At 40.3% G+C, this 22,724-nt stretch overlaps 1 protein-coding gene across 2 annotated transcripts in view; it reads left to right on the plus strand.

Moving 5' to 3' along the window:
• Nucleotides 1-344: 344 nt before the first annotated feature.
• fbn2b (fibrillin 2b) overlaps nucleotides 345-22,724 on the plus strand; it is a 269,685-nt gene continuing 247,305 nt past the window's right edge. The window contains exons 1-2 of one of the 2 annotated variants that reach the window (XM_073068631.1): nucleotides 345-424; nucleotides 581-812. In XM_073068631.1, the coding sequence (XP_072924732.1) occupies nucleotides 637-812 (176 nt within the window). In that variant the 5' untranslated portion in view covers nucleotides 345-424; nucleotides 581-636. The remainder of the gene's footprint in view (nucleotides 425-580; nucleotides 813-22,724) is intronic. The other variant, XM_073068632.1, reaches the window with a different exon arrangement.

Raw genomic sequence — 22,724 nt, forward strand, 5'->3', positions numbered from 1 at the left:
GGGACCGATTTCTTAAGAATTCTGATCTTGTTGGGAGAGTCTGAAGAGGGTTCCTTGGTAAAATATCTTATAACTGAAAATGTGCAATCAATCCTGTTCATTTCAGAGCCGCAAAGGTTGAGGAAGGTCCGTCTCAGGAATGTGCTGGTTTGTCCATTAGCCTCTCGCTGCTGTCGGCGAAGGACCGCCTCCTTGCCCAGTTTGGCTACAGCTGTCAATCCCACCTCCCCCCACCCCTTCCTTTTTGCCCCCCCCTCTCTTCCATGCCCTGCTCAGGTTAGGATTTTATTCCCTCCCTGGCCCAGATCCCCCACCAAACAAAGAGCTCTAGGCTGATCAGAATCTCCCGACCCTGAAGGAATTCGCTGGGTATTGATTAAAAGCAGATGTTTCCCCGCTGCTACGCTGTGCGCTCCCATTGATGGTAAACTTTTGGCTTTGTTTAAAACTCTTGTGTGCTCAGAGCTTACCCCTTCTTTGCTGAGAGTCGTCTGCTGCTGTGTCAGAATTCATGTGAGGGGAGTGGGAGTTTGAGACAACACTAATTCTCTCTCTCTCTCTCTCTCTGTCTCTGCTCCAGCTCGGGGGGTTGAGAGTCTGCAGCAGTTTGAAGCTTTCTCCAGGAGGCTGTGTAGGATGAGGGTACGGTGGATAGCCAAGTTTGTGCTGGGATGTACGGTTCTCATCTCTCTCTCCACGGAAGAGGCGCGGATCCAACGAAGCGGCGACTTTAGAGCGGCAAGATTCGCTGGAGCCGGGGACAGAGACTCACAATCCCGGGTCAGGAGACGAGGTCAAGACAACCTAAGAGGGTAAAGTTCAGTCAATTACAAATATCCGAACAAATTACAGTCAAATATCTAATCGATATGGGGTCCACAACTCATTTTGTACTAAGTGCGACCCCCCCCATCACAACAGCGAATCAGCGTTCCCAAATCATTATATTTTATATATATATATATATATATATTTGCATAAAACAAATGCTACTCGGCAACTTTGCTTGGCATCTGGAGTTTGATCTCTTTGAAATGACCCCGTCTAATAAAGAGAAAATTGGAAGGATTCATTGTGTAATTTGTGATCCTCTCCACTGTTTGGCCTCTATCCACAATCAGTTCCACCCAAACTCGACCCCCACTCGCTCCCGTTTGCTTCAGACTTGGTGCTTTTGTGTAGGGAATGCAGTCAAAAGTAGGAGCCAGCGGTTGGCTTGCTGCGAACGGATGGATGGGGCAAGGGGGCGCCAAGTGTTTTAACGGGAGGGCGGCATAACCACAAGTACGGGGAGGATTTTAATTCGTGCCGGGCTGAGTTTATGGGCTTACACTTGAAAGATGTCCACTTCTTTTGTCTTGATTGGAATGTGACTTGGGGAGTGGGGGGTGGGGGTTTGAGGAGATTTTAGAGACTATGGTTTAGGAAAACTTTCAAAACTTCCTCGAAGGGATTTAGGACCCACTTGTAGCATCTGTATTTAAAAGAACATGGATTTGAACTTCATAGTATATGTGTGAATTTGCGTCCATGTACTAGCAGCCTTGTTGAACTCAGATACTCAAATAGTAAGACAGCACATGAAACGTAGCCAGAACACCCCTCTGGAAATTCATTCAAACCCAGGGAGAAGGGGGAGGGGCGGATGGTTAATTGTAACTGAATAAGTCAAATTCCATTTTATATTACATGGCACTTCAGGATTTTTATCATTGTTTTTGGATCACTTTCTGTGGTTTAATCATTTTTACCATGAAAACCACGGCTGTGGTTTGTCAAAGCACAGGTCTAATTAATGAACGTTCTGCGCGACCACTGCAAGTCCGTGGGGTTTTAACCGGGAGAAACGCTATAAAACGAGCTGACTACAAACGGGGTTAAATGGGGTCTAAGTAGGGCCAAGACAGTGAAAGTGATTAGATACTATTGGTAATGTTATTTTTTTTTTAGTTTATTGCTAAATAAATAGTCAATTTAAATTGAGCCAAGGTTTCTTATTCGTTATTATGAGTTTTAAGTCAGTCACTTCAGAAAATATGTACAATTTGAATTAACGTGCAGATTTCACAGAGATCGGGATTTAAGTTGGCTGCATAAGTCTTTCACTTTAAAGGATGGAGACATTATGTTTTTAGCTATCATTGGCAGAGTGGAGAGGCTGCAAAACTAGACTGTGACGGAACAATTAGCATGGTGTATTGCTGGTGGCCAGCCTGCTGTGGCTTTTCAAGTTGATTTTCCATGAACATTTTGTAATTCAGTTACAATGAACTTTAAGTGTCGGTTGGGTTGAAATGCATATGTCACTGAGACCTTTAATTCAGATTAAAGCTCCATTCATTCTTCTGCTTAATAGTTGAACCCAGGGTTCTTTTGAATGCTACACGTGCAGTGTAATTTACAGTCTGATGCAAGAGTAAAGCATTGTAAAAGAAGTGAGAGTCTTACCAAAAGTGCATACAGGGGAATCATAATTTTCACAGAGTTTCAAAAGTTTGGAACGTTTTATGAGTTTTTAAAAACGGTAACGTACTGTGCATTCACAACTAGCTCACAATTATTGTCACATATTTGATGAAGCCTGAAGACCATGCTGTGCTTCTGTAGAAGTTTGTCAGTTTTTTTAACGCTCAGTAGTCACTGTGAGAGTGGGATTGGTATGTAGATCTTAAGCATTTTTATTTGATTTCTCTTGAGATAATTAATGCAATAACCATTAATTTTATTTATATATTTGGTGTTTTGACTAACTTCTCTTCCCTTTGCAAGTCTATACAATGTAACTGATGGGTTGATATGAAACCTTCAGACATTGGGGGAAACTCTCAGTTGTAATATTTAAAGCATAGCTATTGCAAAATTACTAAATATTTTAAAAATTCAGCACTTTAAATGGATAATTGATATTAGTCCATGGGAATAGTGGAAGTGCTAGTTATATTTAATCTGTAAAGGAAAACCTTATGAAGGTCTATCGTTTGATCGACAATTCTCAGCCATCACTTGAATTGCTTTCTTTGAATATTTCTTCCAGTGTTTCTTCCAATAAAAACTTTCTTTGGATTTAATAATTAAGGTGTGGCATGAAATGAGCTGTTGCAGTTCAGTCATTCCCTGTGTGAATGCATTATTGTAATATTATAGTAGTGAATGTGTCTAAAAGTCATCAATTAACCCAAGCAAAGCGACTTGAGTTTTTCTGATAGTATATTATAATTATTTTAATCAGCTTTTGAAATGCTAAGTTATTTTATGTTTCGAGTGGTACTTCATATATGAATTAAATCCAGGACAAAACATCTTTTGAACCTTATTTGACTCAACTGATTACTGTCCAATTCAGATCCAAATTTCCCACACTGGGGAGACCTTTATGCAGTCAAAGTTTACATACTTATGTGGAAATTGTCTCCATCTGATCCCACTCAGGCAGACTTAAAATCTAGTCTAAGGCACAATGGCACTATATTCTATGCACTTACAAACATAAAGGGTGAGGAACCATCGTGCTTAGAGGTGTCAAGTACTGTTTCTGCTCCATTTGGGGCTGAATCTGTTTCCAAACTTGTATTGTAATAATTGCAATGAAAACAAGTAGTTGGAGTTTAAAGGTACTTACTTCATGGTTCAAAGGTATGAGCAAAAATATATCTGGGAGAAACTTGTTTCTTACAACTTTATTTCATTTCTAATACTACAGAGTTCAGTACATCACAAAGTGATGATTCATCACAGATTTAGGTAATCATTGATAATGGGAGTTAGTGAAGATGCAGATTGATAAATGGGAAGAAATTCAATGCTTTAAGCTTTCTGTTCCCGCAAAGAGAAATATTGGGGATGATGGAAATCCAAAATAAAAAACAAAAAAAATGCTAGCAATACTCAGATAACACTGGTAGAGAGAAAAACAGAATTAACATTTTCAATTGATAACCTTTTAAGAGCTGAGAATAGGTAGAACTGGAGCAAGTTTAAGATGCACAGAAAGACAAGGGAGGGGAGGAGAAAACAAAAGGATATTTCTGTAGAAGGTGGAAGGCAGAAGAAATTAAATAACAAAAGTGCGATGCTTCAAGGTGAAAGATAGAGCATGAAATGTAAATACAGAATAATTATTTGAAGTCGCCAGAGGGAATATGGTACAAATAATGGAAATCTAAAATTCAAATGCCAAGAATGCTGATTATCTGAAATAGTTGAACTCATTGTTGAATGCAGAAGACTAGTGTGCCAAATGAGAAGATGATTGATTGACTTTAAGTTTACATTGAGCTCTTTTGGAACAGTGTAAGAGATTAAAAAAAGAGACATCTCAGAGAGGGGGCAGAGATACTTGGCTTACTTGTGGACTGGATGGTGGTGTTCTGCAATGCACTCCCCAGTCTGTATTTGGTCTTTGTGATGTATAGGCAACCATATTTTGGACTGCAAAACTGTATATTAAATACAAGAAAGCAGAAGTAAATCAATGCTTGATGTAGAAAATGTGTTTGGGCCTCTAGATGATGGGAGTACAGAGGATAAAGCATAGGTGTTTCATCTCCTCTAGCTGCATGGGAAAATGCTGTGAGAAGGAAAGATGGTGGAGATGAATGAGGCATTGGTCTCTTTGAAATGCTAAAAGTGAATGAGAAAAGCATGTCTGGTGATGCTATTGCATTGGAACTGTGGACATTATGGAGAATAATCCTTTGAATGAGTAGGCTTATTTTAGTGCACAATATGGATGGGGAAGTTAGAAAAGTCAAAACGTAAAATATAGGAGTAGGGTTATATCATTCTGCTCCTTGGCCCTGCTCCACCATTCTTTGTGATCAGACTGATCACCCAACTTCAGAAGAACTATGTTCCTGAAGTCTCTGCATCCCTTGATCCCTTTGGCATTAAGAAACATACATCATTCTTTATCAGATTTAATAACTTAGCTCCACTCCCTTCAGTGGCAGAGGATTTCACATGTTCACCACCCTCTGGGTGAAGAAATTTCTCTTGTCTTGGTTTTAATTTCTATTCTCAGTTTTCTGAGGTTCTGCCATTTGTTTCTGGACTCTCCATCCACAGTGAACACCCTTCTTGATCCTAATCTGCCCAGTCATGTAAGAACTTCATAGGCTTCAATGAGATCCCCTTTCATTCTTCTGGTACTCCAGTAAATATTGTCCTTCACATTTCAGGAATAAAGTCTAGTAAGCCCAACTCTACCTTTGTGTCATATACAGACTTAATAGTTGTTGAATTCGGTTCTCTCATCTAAATCATTTGCATACATATGGTGACTGGCTGGAGTGGAAGCTGAGATCCATGCAGCAATTTACTAGTCATTGTCTGCCACCCAGAAAAAGACCCTCCCCTTGTTTCTTGTTTATTAAACAATTCTCAATCCCATTGCTTTAACTTTGCATGCTAATCTTTTAGGTGGGATTTACATCAAAAGCCTTTGAAAGTTGAAGAATATCAATCATATCCATTGGTTCTCACTTTGAATTACATTCACAAAGCTTCAGTAAATTAATTTGCATAATCATTTTATAAACCGATGTTAACCCTGTCCAATTCCTTTAATTCATTCCAAATAATTCTATCATCTATTACAGTATAATAGATTCTAGCAGTTTTCCTACTGCTGACATTAAGCATACTGTAATTTCCCAGTGTTTTCCTTCCTCCTTTTTTTGAACAGTGAAATTATATTTGCCAGCCTTCAAACTGTGGGAAGTGTACCAGAGACTAAAGAATTTTGGAAGTTGACCACCAATGCATTTACTGTTTCCAGAGCCATTTCCTTAGATTATCATGCCCAGAGGATTTGTCTGCCTTTAGCCCCATTAATTTTTGTAGCACTATTTCTTTACTATTACTGATCTCATTTCGTTCCTCCCACTCTCTAAAACTTTGGCGTCCCAACATATCTGAGAAGTTCTTTGTCTTCTTTGTAAAGACAGACCCAAAGTATATGTTTAGTTCTTCTGCCAATTCTTTATTTCTGGTCATAATTTTTGACTGCATGGAAGATGCATTTTTTCACTAAGCTTTTTTTCCATAGTATTGAAGCTTTCACAGGAATTTTGCTCTCATGCCCTATTTAACTCACTTCAATCTTTTTGTTCTTTTCTAAATTGCTTCTAATCTCAGGCCAGCTGTCTTTGCTGTTAATTTTATATGCCTTCTCTTCCGATTCAGAGCAAGTGGTACAGACAGATACAGTTGCAATGTTTAAAAGGAATTTGGACAGGTACATGCACAAGAAAAGAGAGGAGGGAGATAGCCCTACTGTGGGTAAAAGGGATTACCGGTAGTTTAAATGGGCATCACATTGGCATGAGTGAGTTGGGCTGAAGAGCCCATTTCTGTGCTATACAACTCTATGACTCTTTCTATTCCTACTTTCCTTTAAAACCAGGGTTGAACCCTCTTCCTAGATTTAGTTTTATGTTTGAAGAGAATGAATAATGAATAAAAATAATAATTTATGCCTTTAGTTATTACCATAGCTTCTCTACAGTCAATCTATTTATAAAAGTCCCTGCTCTTTCATTGCCAGTTCACCTCACCTAATTTCTTTTGATTCAGTGACTTCTATTTCATGATATAGTTGTGCTTTTCTAACAGACCAAACACAGGAAGGTTATTACCCATTCCTTTTTCATCATGAGGTATCGGGTCATCTGTCAGTTCCTCAACATTTTGTTCTAAAAATTGATGTTTTGCTAATTTGGTTTCTACAATATATATGTTAAGTTACTCATGATTGCAGTCATATTCTGCTTGCATGTGTTGTTAATTCACATTTAAATCCATCCCCGATATCGCTACTGCTGTTTAGGTGGAGGTGGGGGCAGGACAATAGAGAAGTCCCACCGGTACTTTTTGCCATTGGTGTTTCTCAGATCCATCCATTCAGATTCTACTTCATTACCTGGGGCAGCGTGGTAGTGTAGCATTTAGTGCAATACTATTAGAACGCCAGTGACCCAAGTTCAATTCTGCCGCTTCTCCCCATGATGCATGGGTTTCTTCCAGGCGCTCTGGTTTCCACCCACTTTCCAAAGATGTATGGGTTAATAGGTTAATTGGTTACATGGGTATAATTGGGTGGTGCAGACTCGTGCCATAAGAGCCTATTACCAAGCTGTATCTATAAAATAAAAGAATAAAAAACTTCCCAGGCAAATGCCCAATTTAAACATCGCATTGTTTTCCTCCTTTAACATTTGCTGTCTTTCTCTATTTCCCCTTAAATATTGAATACCTTCTGGATGTTCAGTTTTAATCTTTGGTTATCCTATAGCCATGTCTCAGTGAGGGCAATAGTATAACTTTTATCTGCTGTGTGTTAATTCATGTACCTCATTGCTAAATGTTCTGCATGATGAAGACAATGACTTTCATTTTGTCTCTTTTAGCATAACTAGCTCCTTTAGCTTAACTTTTGCACTATGTCTCAAGTTGCCTCTTATTTTCTCCACCTTCTATTTTTGCTTCTTCCTTTTCTGTCATCCATTTCACTCCTTCTTATGCCCATCTCTGTTTACCCACTGAAGTTCCAATCTCTGCTAACCTGGGAGTTTAAATCCTTCCAGATTGCTATATTAAATATCTCTTCAAGGAACCTCATACCAGTCATTCCCAAATGTGGAGTTATAGAATCATAGGACATGAGGGCACAGAAACAGGCCCTTTGGCCCATCTTGTCTATGCTGAACTATTATTCTGCCTAGTCCCATTGACCTGCACTCAGACCATAGCCCTCTATACCCCTCCCATCTATGTACCAATCCAAATTTCTCTTAAACGTTGTAATCCAACCTGCATTCGCTAGTTGAGTTGGTAGATTGTTGCACACTTGCACCATCCTCTGAGAAGAAGTTCCCCTCAGGTTCCCCTTAATTGCACTGTATTTCACCTTCACCCTTAACCTATGACCTTAGTTTTAGTCCTACTCTGTCTCAGTGGAAAAAGCTTACTTGCATTTACCCTAACTTTACCCCTCATAATTTTGTATACCTCTTTCAAATCTCCCCTAGGAAATAAAGCCTAAACTGTTCAACCTTACCATATTATTCAGGTCCTCAAGTACTGGCAACATCCTTGTAAATTTATTCTGTACTTTTTCACTCTTATTTACATCTTTCCTGTAGGTAGGTGACTAGAACTGCATACAATACTCCAAATTAGGCCTCACCAATGTCTTATGCAACTTCAACATAACATCCCAACTCCTGTACTCTGTACTCTGATTTATGAAGGTCAAAGTGCCTAAAGCTCTCTTTACAACCCTGGTGTGGTGCAGTGTTCTCTCTAATTTGTAATGACCAGTTTGCACAAAAATCTCATGCTCTCCAACTTTTTCGCCCAGTGACAACAATTTGTGTGCACTGAATAATTTCTTCAATAAGAAGAGTATAAATAAGCCGATTCTAAAAACTGCTGACAAATCATCACAAACTCCACATCAGAAACCAAAAAAGGAAATGTGATTGTGTACAATCATGAAATAATACTTAACATGCCAGAGGTGATCACCTTTTGTGCCCAGTTTAAATTCCTTTGTGCACTAGTAACAAAAGATGTGTGCATGTGCACACCTTAGAGGGAACATTGGTGTGTCATCACATCTACCTGTGACACCACTTTCAAGTAATTATGGACCTGTATTCTCAGATCCCTCTGTTCTAACTGCACTTGGCAGTGCCATACTACAGCTCACTATGTAAGTTCTACCCTCCCAAAGTGTAACACCTCATGCTTGTCTACATTAAATGCCATCTGCCATTTTTCAATCCATTTTCCAGCTGGTCCAGATTCTGCTGTAAGCCTAGATAGCCTTCCTCGCTGTTTACACATCCCCAGTCTTGGTGTCATCTGCAAATTTGCTGATCCAATTTACCACATTATCATCCAGATCATTGATATAGATGGCAAACAAAAGCAGGCCCAGCACTGATCCCTGCTGCACACAGGTCTCCAATCAGAGTCAACCATCTACTAACACAGTTGGCTTCTCCTGCGAAGCCAATGTCTAATCCAATTTACTACTTCACGCTGAATGGCAAGCAACTGAATCTTCTTGCCCAACCTTTCATGCGGGACCTAGTCAAAGGGTTCATTTATTCTATAAGTAAAATAGATAGGTGCAATTTGTCATATTGGCACCTTCCACAGAACTGGTCCCAGGAATCTGAATCCTTCCTCTCATGAGAAGAAAGATCCATATCCTATTTTCTGTTACTCACTGGAATTCGGAAGGGTGGGGGGGGGGGGGGGATCTCATTGAAACCTTTCGAATGTTGAAAGGCCTAGACAGAGTAGTTGTGGAAAGGATGTTTCCCATGGTGGGAGAATCTAGGACAAGAGGGTACAGCCTCAGGATAGAAGGGCACTCTTTCAAAACAGATGTGGAGAAATTTCTTTAGCCGAAGGCTTCTATGTCATATGGTCTTTCCCTTGAGCAATTTGTTTAGGGTAGATTTTCTCTGAGTTAGGAAGTTTTTGGAATAGGTAAAATGCTGACCTGCAGAGAGACACCAATGTTGCCACTCCCACAATTACACTTCCTTTGCATTTACTCAGAGCTCCAAAAGCATCACCAGGAGTTAGCTCAGTTATTTTGCCTGGGTGTAGGTTGTGCTTGAAAAGTGAAGCAAGGAAGCAAAATGTTCAATATTACTCAACATGTGCAAAAGGGAGGAGGAGCTCGGCAAGTCAGGCAGTATCTATGGAGGGAATTAAACAGTTTAGATTTTGGGCTGAGACACTTCATCAGGACTGGAAAGAAAGGGGGCAGAAGCCAGAATAAGAAGGTGGGGGGGGGAGGGGAAGGGAAGGAGTACAAGCTGGCAGGTGATTGGTGAAACCAGGTGTGTGGGTGAGGTAGGGGAGAGGATTGAGATAAGAAGCTGAGTGGTGATGATAGGTGGAAGAGAAAAAGAGTTGAAGAAGAAGGAATCTGATAGGGGAGGAGAGTGGACAATGGAAGAAAGGGAAAGATCAGGGGTACCTGAGGAAGGTGACAGATAGGAGAAGAGAAGGTATGAGAGTGGAACCAGAATGGGTAATGGAAAAATAGGGAAGAGGGAGAGTGGACAAATTACTGAAAGTTTGAAATTGATTTTCATGCTATCAGGTTAGAAGCTACCCAGACAGAATGTGAGGTATTGCTCCTCCAATCTGAGAATGACTTCATCATTGCAGTAGAGGAGGACATGGGCTAACATCTCTGGGAATAGAAAGTCAAATTGAAATTGGTGGCCAATGGAAAATCCTGCCTTTTATGGCGGGCAGATCAAAATTGCTTGACAAAATGGTCTTCCAAACGACATCAGGTCTCACCGATGTAGAGGAGGCTGCACTGGGAGCACAGATACAACAGATAGCCCTGACAGACTTGCAGATGAAGTGTCGCCTCAGCTGGAAGGACTGTTTGGGGCCCTAAATGGTGGCAAGGGAGGAGTTGTAGGGGCAGGTGGAGCACTTGTCATGCTTTCAGGGAAAAGTGCTTGGAGGGAGATGAGTAGGGAGGGACAAGACAGGTAGGGTCATCTATTGTAGATGACCCTGGACACCATCTATTCCAGCAGACTCAGGAGGAAAGCAATCAGCATAACCAGAGACACCCTGGCCACTCCCTGTTTGACCCACTGCCGTCCAGCAAAAGGTTCAGGACACTAAAAGCCAGAACAAATAGACTGAGGAACAGCTTCTACCCCAGAGCTGTGGCCTCCATCACACCACTCCCACAGAACAATGACTGAAATTGTGAGCACACACATGCACACAAGAGGACTCAAATACATGCACTAACGGCACTTTGTGCATTACTGTGATATTCTGGTGCTGCTGCAACTTATTTTCTGCTACTTATCTATTTAATACTATTTTTCTATTACTGTCTTGTTTTTATCTACTGCTTTGTTTGATTGCCTGAGAGGAAGCCAAACAGAGTTTCATTGTACCTATGTATAATGACAATAAAGATCACTCATTCATTCATTGTATCCAGTGTTCGCAGTGCGACCTGGTGTAGACTGGGGTCTGCTTTGTGTGCATGTGTGTAAACCAGCTATCAGAAGCCATAGTTAAGATTAACTGTAATGTGTCACAGTCAAATATTTTTAACACTCAAGAATATAGGTAGTCCAAGAGCTATGGCTTAAGAGGGGTGGAAACTTTGATAATAAACAGCTGTATGAGAAAGCTATGTTGTTGAATTTTTCTTCAGAATCAGAATCAAGTTTAATATCACTGGCATATGTCATGAAATTTGTTGTTTTGTGGCAGCAGTACACTGCAATACATAATAGAAAAATCGATAAATTACAGTTAGACAATTCAGAACTGTTCTATGCATTCAGGCTCAGAGATGTTAGAAACAGCCCGGAGTGATTTCACTACTTTAGTGAGTTAGGAATTACAAACAATTTCTAAGGTATTGACATTCATCTTAAGCGTTACAATAAAAATGAAGATTAGATGGATGAAATCACCAAAAGCATTGCATGAAGGCAGTCCATTATTTGCACTCAGTGCCTGCACTTACGTTGTTCATTTACAGTCAATCCAAAGAACATGGTAAATGAATTCCTAATGATAGCTCTTAGGAATTAATACACAGTTTCATAATACTGTAGAGGTATTGGTTGTGTTCTAATTTGTTCTCCATTTCATTTCAACACAAAAAGCACTACTCAGTTAAATGGTAGTTTGTCTTTTTTACACCTTTTAATTATTTCCATGAAACTTAGGCTAATTGGGCCAAAGTATACTGGTCCCAATGTGTCCTATTAACCGGAATCCAAATTAGCAAAGTAGTGCAAAAAGAGAGGGAAACTATTAGGGAGATTGTGTACATGGGTTCATTGTCCATTCAGAAATCTGATGTCAGAGGGGAAGGAGCTGTTCTTAAAATGCTGAGTGTGGGTCATCACACTTCTTGGCCTCCTCGTTGCTGGTACCAATGAGAAGCGGGCATGTTGTGGATGATGGAAGTCCTTAATGATGGATGTCACCACTTTGAGGCATTGCCTTTTGAAGATGCCCTTGATACTGGGGAGACTATTGCCCATGATGGAACTGGGTGAGTCTTAGTTTGCAATTTTCTGCAGCCTTGCCTGATCCTATGCAGTGGCTCTTCCAAACTAGATGGGGATGCAACCAGCTTGAATGCTCTTTGTGGTACATCTGTGCATTTAGACCATAAGACCATAAGACAAAGGAGCAGAAATCAGCCATTTGGCCCATCGAGTCTGCTCCGCCATTTTATCATGAGCTGATCCATTCTCTCCTCCCCCACCTTCTCACCATAATCTTTGATGCCCTGGCTACTCAGATACCTATCAATCTCTGCCTTAAATACACCCAATGACTTGACCTCCACTGCTGCCCATGGCAACAAATTCCACAGATTCACCACCTTCTGGCTAAAAAAATTTCTTCGCATCTCTGTTCTGAATGGGCGCCCTTCAATCCTTAAGTCATGCCTTCTCGTACTAGACTTCCCCTACCATGGGAAACAACCTTGCCACATCCACTCTGTCCATGCCTTTCAACATTCGAAATGTTTGTATGAGGTCCCCCCTCATTTTTCTAAGCTCCAAGGAGTACAGTCCAGGAGCGGTCAAACATTCCTCATATGTTAACTCTCTCATTCCCGGAATCATTCTAGTGAATCTTCTCTGAACCCTCTCCAAAGTCAGCACATCCTTTCTTAAATAAGGAGCCCAAAACTGCACACAGTAGAATTCTAGTATTTACTAGAATCTATTGTGACATACCAAATCTGCTCAAACTCCTAATGAATTATAGCTGCTGTAGTACTTTCTTCGTTGTTGCATCAATATGTTAGGCCAAGGATAATTCTTTAGAGATGTTGACACCCTGTAACTTGAAACTGCTCACCCTTTCCACTGCTGATCCCTCAAGGAGGACTGGTATGTGTCTCCTCGACTTCCCTTTCCTGAAGCCCATGATCAATTCCTTGGTCTTACAGATGTTGAGTGGGAGGTGGTTGTTGCGACACAACTGATCTGTCAGCTGAGCTGTCTCACTCCTATATGCCTCTTCATCATGATTGGAAAATCTGCCAACAATAGTTGTGTCATCAGCAAATTTATAGATGGCATTTGAGCTGTGCCTGGTTACACAGTTAGGATGTAGAGCAGGGGTTCCCAACCTGGAGTCCATAGACCCCTCAGCTATTGGTAGGGGTCCATGGCATAAAAAAGGTGGTGAACACTCTGGTGTTGAGAAAGTAGAGTAGTGGGCTTCTTTCTTGAGGTGTGCTAGTGTTGACTGTCAGAGAGAAGGAGATGTTATTTTCAATTCGCACTGACTATGGTCTCCCAATGAGGAAGTCAAGGATCCAGTAGCAGAGGGAGATACAGAGACTCAGGTTTTGGAGATTGGTAATTAATGGAATTGAACACTGAGCTGTAATCAATAAACAGAATACAAGAATCAAATGCAAAAACAAATATAGTTAATTTGTTTTGTATATAATTACCATAATAGAAGAAAGATAGCTATGTACAAAAGACATTCAAAATTCACTGTGAATTTCAAGGTTCAAAGTAAGTTCAAAGTCAACCCAGTGATCCACTCCCTATGCAATCCTTCTGCAATTTAATTTTCCGTGGACTTTGCTTTCATTTCCTCCATTGGGACTTCTGTCCAAAGCCAATGTTATCACATAGAACTAAGAGGAAATTTTTCTCTTTCTCTATCTCAATCTCTTCACTCAGCTTTCAGCATTATTGGATCACAATGCTCAGATAAAGTGGCATCCACCAACACCAACAAAATGAGGCAGATTAATTGCTAGTCTGATCTCCAAGATGAGTCAAAGGCTGGATGGTTTAATTTGTTGGGGTAGAATTATGTCTGGGTTTGCTCAGTTTAAATTAAAATAAATTCAGACCATTTTAATTCCTTGTCTTATTTAAAATTTTGACCATCTGGAGTTGGGCAGAATTTGGGTTATTGGGAGGCCAGCATTTACAGCCCATTACCTCTTTGGATATATAACATGATGCTCACATATGTTAGGCTGAAGTGTTGAATGTGCCCTGGGTTCATACTGTTTGATTTGTAGCACAGTTATTGCCATCATTCTGTGTAGTTGAAGCAGTAACTCCATCTTTAAAATACCAGGTACATTTACAACAGATGCTGCTGGTGTTTACCATCTGCAACTGAAATTTTGCCTCTCGTTTTGAGGAAATGTATTGTCATTGTTTTGTGTATCAATTCTGATTTTCAACTGAATCCTGTGGAAAGAAACAAAATTAAGCATTGGTATTTTAAACTATAATTAGCTCCATAAATTATTTTTGTGCAGCTGGAAGTGTTTCTGATCATGAATCCTCTAACACCAATCGTATTTAACTTATTGCTACACTGAGGTTTCTTGTAGAAGAAAGGTACCATTGAAAAGGAAAATAATGATACAGAAAAGGATTGGGAGAGGTAAATAACACGACACTACAAAATTGATATTTTTAAAGTAGGAAGGGAGGATAAAAAGATCTAAGGCATGTATGCACATGAATGCATGAAGTGTATTCAGCAAGGTTGGTGAACTGCAGATGCTATTAACCTCATCAGATTACAGTGTGGCAGTGACTGATCCCTGGCTATAAAAAAGGACAGGGCTATAAATATTACAGAATGTGTGGTGTTTCAGGAAAGGTTTTGAATGGAAAAAAGGAGGGAAGCAGGAATACTAATTAGGAAGAATGTTACAGTTCCAGAGAAAGATCTCCTGACAGATTGAGGAAGGAAACTATCTGTATGGAATTAAGAAACAATACAGTTATATTTCCACCACTCAGATTATTCTGTAGGCCACAAGCACATGGAACGATGTTGAATAAATTTGCACAGAAGTCACAGAGGAGAGTTAATTGGATCTTTGATAACAATACCATATCAAGCTAGAGGAGTTTCTGAACTGTTAATGTGAGCTGTTTGTTTGTTGTATGTTTCCAGTCGAAGGAGAAAGGCAGCATAGTTCTGGGAAATGGAGCCAGGCTAAATAGAGTCATAGAAAAGTACAGCACAGAAACAGGGCCTTCAGCCCATCTAGTCCACGCCAAACCATTTAAACTGCCGACTGTCATCGACCCTCACCTGGACCATACCCGTATCATCCGTGCACCTAACTAAACTTTTCTCGGACTTTGAAATTGAGCTCACATCTATTTCTTGTGCTGACAACTTGTTCCAAGCACTCACCACCTTCTGAGTGGAAAAATGAAGTAGGAGCATTTTTGAAACAGCAATCAAACTATGAAAAAGGTGATAAAAGTCATAGATTCAAGATAAAAGTGGTTAATGGGAGAAGAGGAAGTTCCCCAATGATGAGACCATCCCTGGTTCAGGTTAAAAGGATTCAAAAGTTTGGCAGGCAAAATCATAATGAACAATGTGAAACTTTAAGGCGGATGTGTTTCAGCTTCAGACTGAATGCTTTCTTACAAGGGCAGCTGGTAGAGAAATTAAAGGTGGAGCTCTGTGGCTGACAAAATAGGTAGAAAGTAAAACAGATTGAGGTGGGGGAAGCATATAACAGATGCCAGGTTGTAAGCAGGAGCCAGGCTGATGGCTCGTTATTTGGAGAGGCAGTGAAAAATGATCAAGGAAAAAAGACCTATGAGAAAAGATGTACAGCTTGAGTGTGTGAACAGGAAAAGGACTAAAAGAGTAGGATTGATCATAAATTGAAAATGAAATTTATTCATGGAGGCAGAGGGAATGGCTGAGACACTAAATAAGTTCCTCATTATCAGTCTCACCCAAGAAGAATGGGATGGAATCCCAGCAGATCAAGGTGTTGAAGTCTTGGCTTGGTTAAAAATTAATAATGAAGTTACCAGAAAGGTTAACTGTTTGATGTGAAGCATCCTAATATGCTGAGGAAAGTAGAGGAGGAAATTGCAGAGGCACTGGCTATAATCTTCCAAACTTGTATGATTTAGAGTAGAGCCTTGGGACCGAAAGATTGTAGCACCTCATGTTTAGAAAACTGTGTCAGGAAAATTGCAACAACAATAGACCTGTCAGTTTCATCTCGGTAATAAGGAAGTTCGATAAATAATAACCAGGGATAGAGCCACTTGGATGTGTGGATTACGTGGAAAAAGTCAGCAAGGATTTGTTAAAAACAATTCATGTCCAGTGCACTTTTTGATAAGGTAACAGAAAAGTTTGATGAGGGATATGCAATTGACATGTGTTTATTGATGTTCAAAAGGTGTTTGATGAAGTTCTGCTTCATCCACTTAACATCAGGATTGAAAGTTACAGTTCTGCAGCACGAATAGAAGATAGAGAAAGTAATAAGAAATGGTGTAATAGTTGTTTGGGGGACTGGAGGGATTTGCAGAGTGTATTTCTCCAAGGTGGGTACAGTGACCATGCTTTTCTTAATATAGATTTGAATGTGCAAGGCACAAGTTCCAAATTTACAGATGACACAAAAACTGGATTGTATTGCAGGTAGTATGAATTGTCTGGGTGAATAGGTGGTAGGCGCAGCTTAATGCTGAGAAATGCCATGTGTCACATTTAGGAGGAAGAATGTGAAGAGGCAATATAAGCTATAGGCACAATTCTAAAATGGGTACAAGAGCAGGGAGATATGTAATAACATGTGCATTGAAAGTTACTATGCAGTTTGAAGGTGGTTAGGGAAGGACACAGTAACCTGGATTTGATAAGTGTAAACAGAGTACAGGAGCAAGGAAGTTACAGTGAACCTTTATAAAATGCTGATGTGGCCACGTGGAATGTTATGTCTGAATCTGGGTGCCTTTACATTAGGAAAGAAGAACAAGCTTTTGAAAAGTATCAATAAGGATTGATGAGAAGAACAGCGCAGTGATTTTTGTGCTGTAGAGTTGGTGCTGTTTCCCTGTGAATGCACGGGTTTTGTCCGGGTGTTCCAGTTTCCTCCCACGTCAAAGATGTGTGCATTGATAGGTTAACTGGCAACTGTAAATTGTCCTTAGTGTGTGGATGAGTGGTAGTTTGTGGGTAGATGATTCTATGATTCTGTTATATCTATTATTCTACTTTGGATATATTGAGTATGCCTATAAGAAAATGGATCTTAGGGTTGTACATGGTGACGCCTATGTACTTTGATAATAAATTTACTTTGAACTTTGAAATACTTTTGAGAATAAAATGGGATTTGAGGAGGATTACTGAAGAACACAGAACATAGAACAGTACAGCATAGAAACAGGCCCTTCGGCCCATAATGCTGTGCTGAACCAATTAAATTAGAAATCAAATGGGCAGCTAAATTAATCTCTACTGCCTACACAATGTCCAAATCCTTCCATTTTCCCCGCATTAATGTGACTATCTAAACGTCTCTTAAAAATCCCTAATATATCTGCCCCTACCACCACTCCAGTCAGCACACTCCAGACACCCACTGCTCTCTTTGTAAAAAAACTTGTCCGTCATATCTCCTTTGAAATTACCTCCTCTCACCTTAAATGCATGCCCTCTGTTATTAGACATTTCACCCCTTGGGAAAAGATACTATCTGTCGACTCTATCTATCCCTCTCATAATCTTATAAGCCTCAGTCAGGTCTCCCCTCAGCCTCCACCACTCTAGAGAAAACAACCCAAGTTTGTCCAACCTCTTGTTATAGCACACGCCCTCTAACCCAAGCAGAAAAATAAAATTAGTTCCTCGAAGAAGCTCTTAACATCAGCTTCCACTGTTAGCTCAATTAGTCGTGATATTAAAAAGCCTCCTTGATAGCAATTGTATTGTTCTTCCCAATTGCCTTTTAGAAATTTCCAGGCTGCTCTTCTCCTCATTAAGATCCCGCCCGACATACCACCAAGTACAAAGATCATGTCCTGGGGGTGAACTACCTCCAACATAGCAAAGGTCAAATCCTGAATGCGGGCAGGATGTGAGAGGGTGCCCAGTCGTCCTTCGATTTGAACATTCTCTTCCTGTAGCTCTAATTGGTTATGTACTGTAGTTTCAACATTGTGTCTAGTTTTGTTGCATGTCAATGTTTCAGAACTGTTAAACATACAGGGATTTGTAGATCAGAAGAGAGGATCTGCCTTCCTTCAATGTGATCGTTAAACCTGCGTCATGCTTCCTCTAGGTACTCAGCTGTAAATGAATGATTAGTATGGATTCAGTGGTTAAAAGGGCCTGTTTCCATTCCATGACACTACGAAATTATTGTAAGAAGGGGGACTTAAATGAGATGGGTAGATTGGAGAAGCCGAGTTTGTGCTCTTTGGACCAGAAGAGGTTATTGACAAGATCCTGCATCAGGACTGCAATTGAAGAGGGAAAATAGCTTGAGTCCCAAACTAAAACATTGACATTTTCTTCCACATCCCCCCCCCCCCCCCACTTCCCCAAGCAGATTCAATCAGCTGAATTTCTCCAGCAGGATGTTTGCTTCTCTGCTCCAGATTCCAGTATCTCTTTTATCTCCATTATTTCTGGAATGGTAGAATTTTTCTTACAAAGAAAGTTTGACTGTACTAAGCCTTCATTTACTTGAGTTTAGAAAGGTTCACAATTCTGATGACAGTCTGTTTGCAGTCTGTTTATCTTAGATGTGGTTTGGGGGTAGGGAGGAGGGACGGTGGGACAAGAACTGGTGGTCTCCTTCTCAGGATACAATATAAAACATTTAGGACTGCGATGATAAGTCTGCAGATTTATCTCCCACAGGAAATAGTGGAGGCCGGGCTGTTGAATATATTTAAGAAGAAGACAGATGGATTTCTAGACACAAAATGTATCGGTGATTTGTAGAGAGAGCAAGAATATGCTAGCGAGATAAAATATCTGACCTGATGTTACTGAATTCAGAGTGTGTTTGAGGGACAGATAGCCCTGCCTTAGAATGTTTTATGACATTCAAAAACCAAAGGTAACTGCACTGCCAGGCTAGTTTTGGAGGTAGATTCAATTATACTATTTAAGAAGCAACTGCATAAGTATCTGAAAAGAAAGAATTTGCAGGGAGTGAGGAGCAGGAGGAGGGATGGGAGCAGCCAGAATGTTCTTACTAAAACCAGTACAGATTCGATGGGCCAAAAAGCACATAGAAATGGTTTGGGTGTGATCGCCCAAATAGTCTTTCAGTGCAACGAGCCAATATTTCCAAAAAGGGCCAAATAGCTAGTCTGTGTTGCATCCATTCTATAATATGTAAAAGCTATTAAGCTGTTTGTAGATTTATCTGGGTCAGATAGGGTCCGAAGTTCCTGATCTGACTGTAACTGATGAGGCAGAATTGGGTGAGAAGTTAAATTGAGCATGGATTATGAATGACAAATCAAACAGGGTTCCCAGTCCAGAAGATATTTGCCTATTAATGTTGATCTTTGTGGATCAGAGGCTGTCTGTGCCTAGTTATTAAAGCCTTGCTTGCAGTTGAGTTCTTCATATTAAAACCTATTTTCCAAGTTTGTATCTGAAAGATACCAGGCCGGTGGGGCTGGGGTTAAGGGTGAGTGGATTCAAAAATACCTAATGCCACTTCCATAGAACTACCTATCAGAAACTTGGGTCACTTAGACCAGCCAGAGTCCTCATCTGGGACTTTGTGGTCTAGCCAGACCCTCTCTTGGAGAACTTCAGCCAAGCAGTGTCTTCATCTGCAGCATTCAGCCTAGCCCTGCCTTCATTTAGGACACTGTAGTTCTGCAAGATCCATTCCCTGTGGAGTAGTAGCTCAGCCAGAAGTTTTACCTGGTCTTAGTGATCTAAAGTTTCCATGATGCACTGTCCACCTCCTGGAATCAACTTCCTAGGATACTTATATACATACTAACATAGGTATGAACCAGAAGAATGGATAGGTTATTTCCCCAAAGCCAACACTTTATTTAATAAGATCATATCTGATCTGATTGTAACTTCAATTTTACATTCCTATCTAATCCTATACCCCTGGATATCTTTCACCTACATGCTTATCTGGAATTTACCTTCCTAAATACAGTGGATTCCAGTTAATTGGCACACATTGAGACTAGTGCACTTTGGCCTAATTAAGCAACTGCCCCAATTAGCTGATGTTTCATGGAAATAGTTAATAAGGTATTAAAAAAAACTACTGTTTAACTGAGTAACAAATTTAACTGAGTCAAATTAGAACATTACCGACACTACTACTGTACTATAAAACTGTGTATTAGTTCCTAATAGTTATCAACAAAGAAATTAATCCAGTGTATGCTGCTGTGTTCTTTTGATTGACTGTCAGTGAACAAAACAGAACAAACTCCAAAGGATTGCCTTCTAACAAAACTTCTGATGGTTGCATCCTTCAAATTTTCATTTTCATTTTAACACTCCAGATGATTGTCAATACCTTCAAATTATTCGTAGTTTATATCTTGTTCTTTCTTTTTATAATATTTTTATTCAGAAGAAAAAAACAAGATTTACAGAGTGCAACACATAGATACATCTCAACATAACTTGTGTACATTCATATATTGTAATAAAATTGATCAAATGTTATAGCATAACACATAAAGGTATATCACTTTGTAATCAAAAATTTAAAGATAGGTCATACATCATAAAAGGAATTTTTATATAGTTTATATCTTGTTGAACATAGAAATGTACAGCACATACAGGTGTTTTGGCCCACAATGTTGTGCCAACCATGTAACCTACTCCAGAAACTGCAAGCTACTTGACGTAGTGAAATTGTTTCATTTTCACTCCCAGCTGTTTCTGGCATCTCCAAACCAGAATGCTTAAAATCACAGTGAGCAAAACAGTTCATATCGCAAACATGAGGAAATCTGCAGATGCTGGAAATTCAAGCAACACACACAAAATGCTGGTGGAACGCAGCAGGCCAGGCAGCTTCTATAGGAAGAAGCACTGTCGATGTTTTGGACCGAGACCCTTCGTCAGGACTAACTGAAAGAAAAGATAGTAAGAAGTTTGAAAGTAGGAGGGGAAAGGGAAATCCCAATTGACAGGAGAAGACAGGAGAGGGTGGGGTGAAGCTGAGAGCTGGAAAGGTGATTGGCAAAAGGGATACACTGCTGGAGTAGGGAAAGGATCATGGGATGGGAGGCCTAGTGAGAAAGAAAGGTGGGGGGGAGCACCAGAGGGAGATGGAGAACAGGCAGAGTGATGAGCAGAGAGAGAAGAAAAGGAGGGGGAAAATAAATAAATCAGGGATGGGGTAAGAAGGGGAGGCATTAACTGAAGTTAGAGAAATCAATGTTCATGCCATCAGGTTGGAGGCTACCCAGACGGAGTTGTTCCTCCAACCTGAGGGTGGCTTCATCTTGACAGTAGAGGAGGCCATGGATAGACATATCAGAATGGGAATGGGTGGTCACTGGGAGATGACGTGGAATTAAAAAGTCCCTCCTGGCACTTATCCTTGTAAGCGGAACAAGTGCTACACCTGCCCTTACACTTCCTCCCTCACCACCATTCAGGGCTCCAGACAGTCCTTCCAGGTGAGGTGACACTTCACCTGTGAGTTGGCTGGTGTGGTATACTGCGCCTGGTGCTTCTGGTGCGGCCTTTTATATATTGGTGAGACCCGATGCAGACTTGGAGACTGTTTTGCTGAACACCTACGATCTGACTGCCAGAGAATGCAGGATCTCCCAGTGGCCACACCAACATTTTGTGTGTGTTGCTTAAAACAGTTCATATATTTATTTTGTATTGCTGCTTATTTTTCACCAATTATCAGTGGCAAAATCACTGCTTTTTGAACACAAACACACACAACCGACGCTACTTAAAAACTGTACATGCTGTAGAGTCTAAAATCATGCTAACACACATCACTGATACTAGCTAGAAACTGTTAACAGTCTCCTGTCCCAGTTAAGTGGTATAGTGTCCCAAGTAAATGAAGGAATCCCATTTACTTTCTTGATTAGTTTTTGCTCTTTAAGAGTTGTCCCAAATAAGAGGCTGCCACTATTAACCAATGGCCCTACTAACTGGAATCCTCTGCCTATGAAAAGACTAATTCAAAATACTTATTGTGTCTGTGGTATAGGGAAGCCAGGTGTCCATGAATAACACACACAAGGGACTGAGAGGTGAGTCACCTCAATGCAGTTTATTTTGCTTGTAAATCATTTACCCAGAATGTGCCCTCACATTCCGTTCAGTACGTAACACACAGGGAAGCTTAACAGCAACCCGTAAGGGTCAAAATACACATGAATATCTAACATAACCCTCCCCCCTTATTTTAAAGGTATCTCCCCCTTCCCATATACAGACTCGCTACTGAACTATTAGCGTTCAATAGAATAATCATCAAATTCAACCAGCAACAAAAAACTTTTTTTTCTAAACTAGAGAAAGAAGGTAGACTGCCTCTATTCCCAGACATAACCCTGGGGATTACTCTGCCTCATGTGCTGAGGGTTAGTCACTAAACCAGAGATTCAATCCGTCTGGAGGCCGTCTGTTCCTGTGAGGGTACCAATGATCTGGGGTTGATGCCAACATCATTTTATCTCTTGGTGATGGACTGTATCTATAGATCTTGGCTTGGGTACTACATTGTCAGTAAGGGTCACCTTAGAAACACTGATGGGAGAGCACTAGCTGTGTAATTTTAACTTAACGGAGGTTCTCTGGTTGTCTCAGAATCCTGTCCCATTTCTACAACTGGATCTGATTGGTCAGTTTGTGTTGGTTGTCAGTAGCCTCAGAGTGGA

Source organism: Hemitrygon akajei, chromosome 16 (assembly GCF_048418815.1).
Source record: "Hemitrygon akajei chromosome 16, sHemAka1.3, whole genome shotgun sequence".
In the NCBI taxonomy this organism is placed as follows: Eukaryota; Metazoa; Chordata; class Chondrichthyes; order Myliobatiformes; family Dasyatidae; genus Hemitrygon; species Hemitrygon akajei.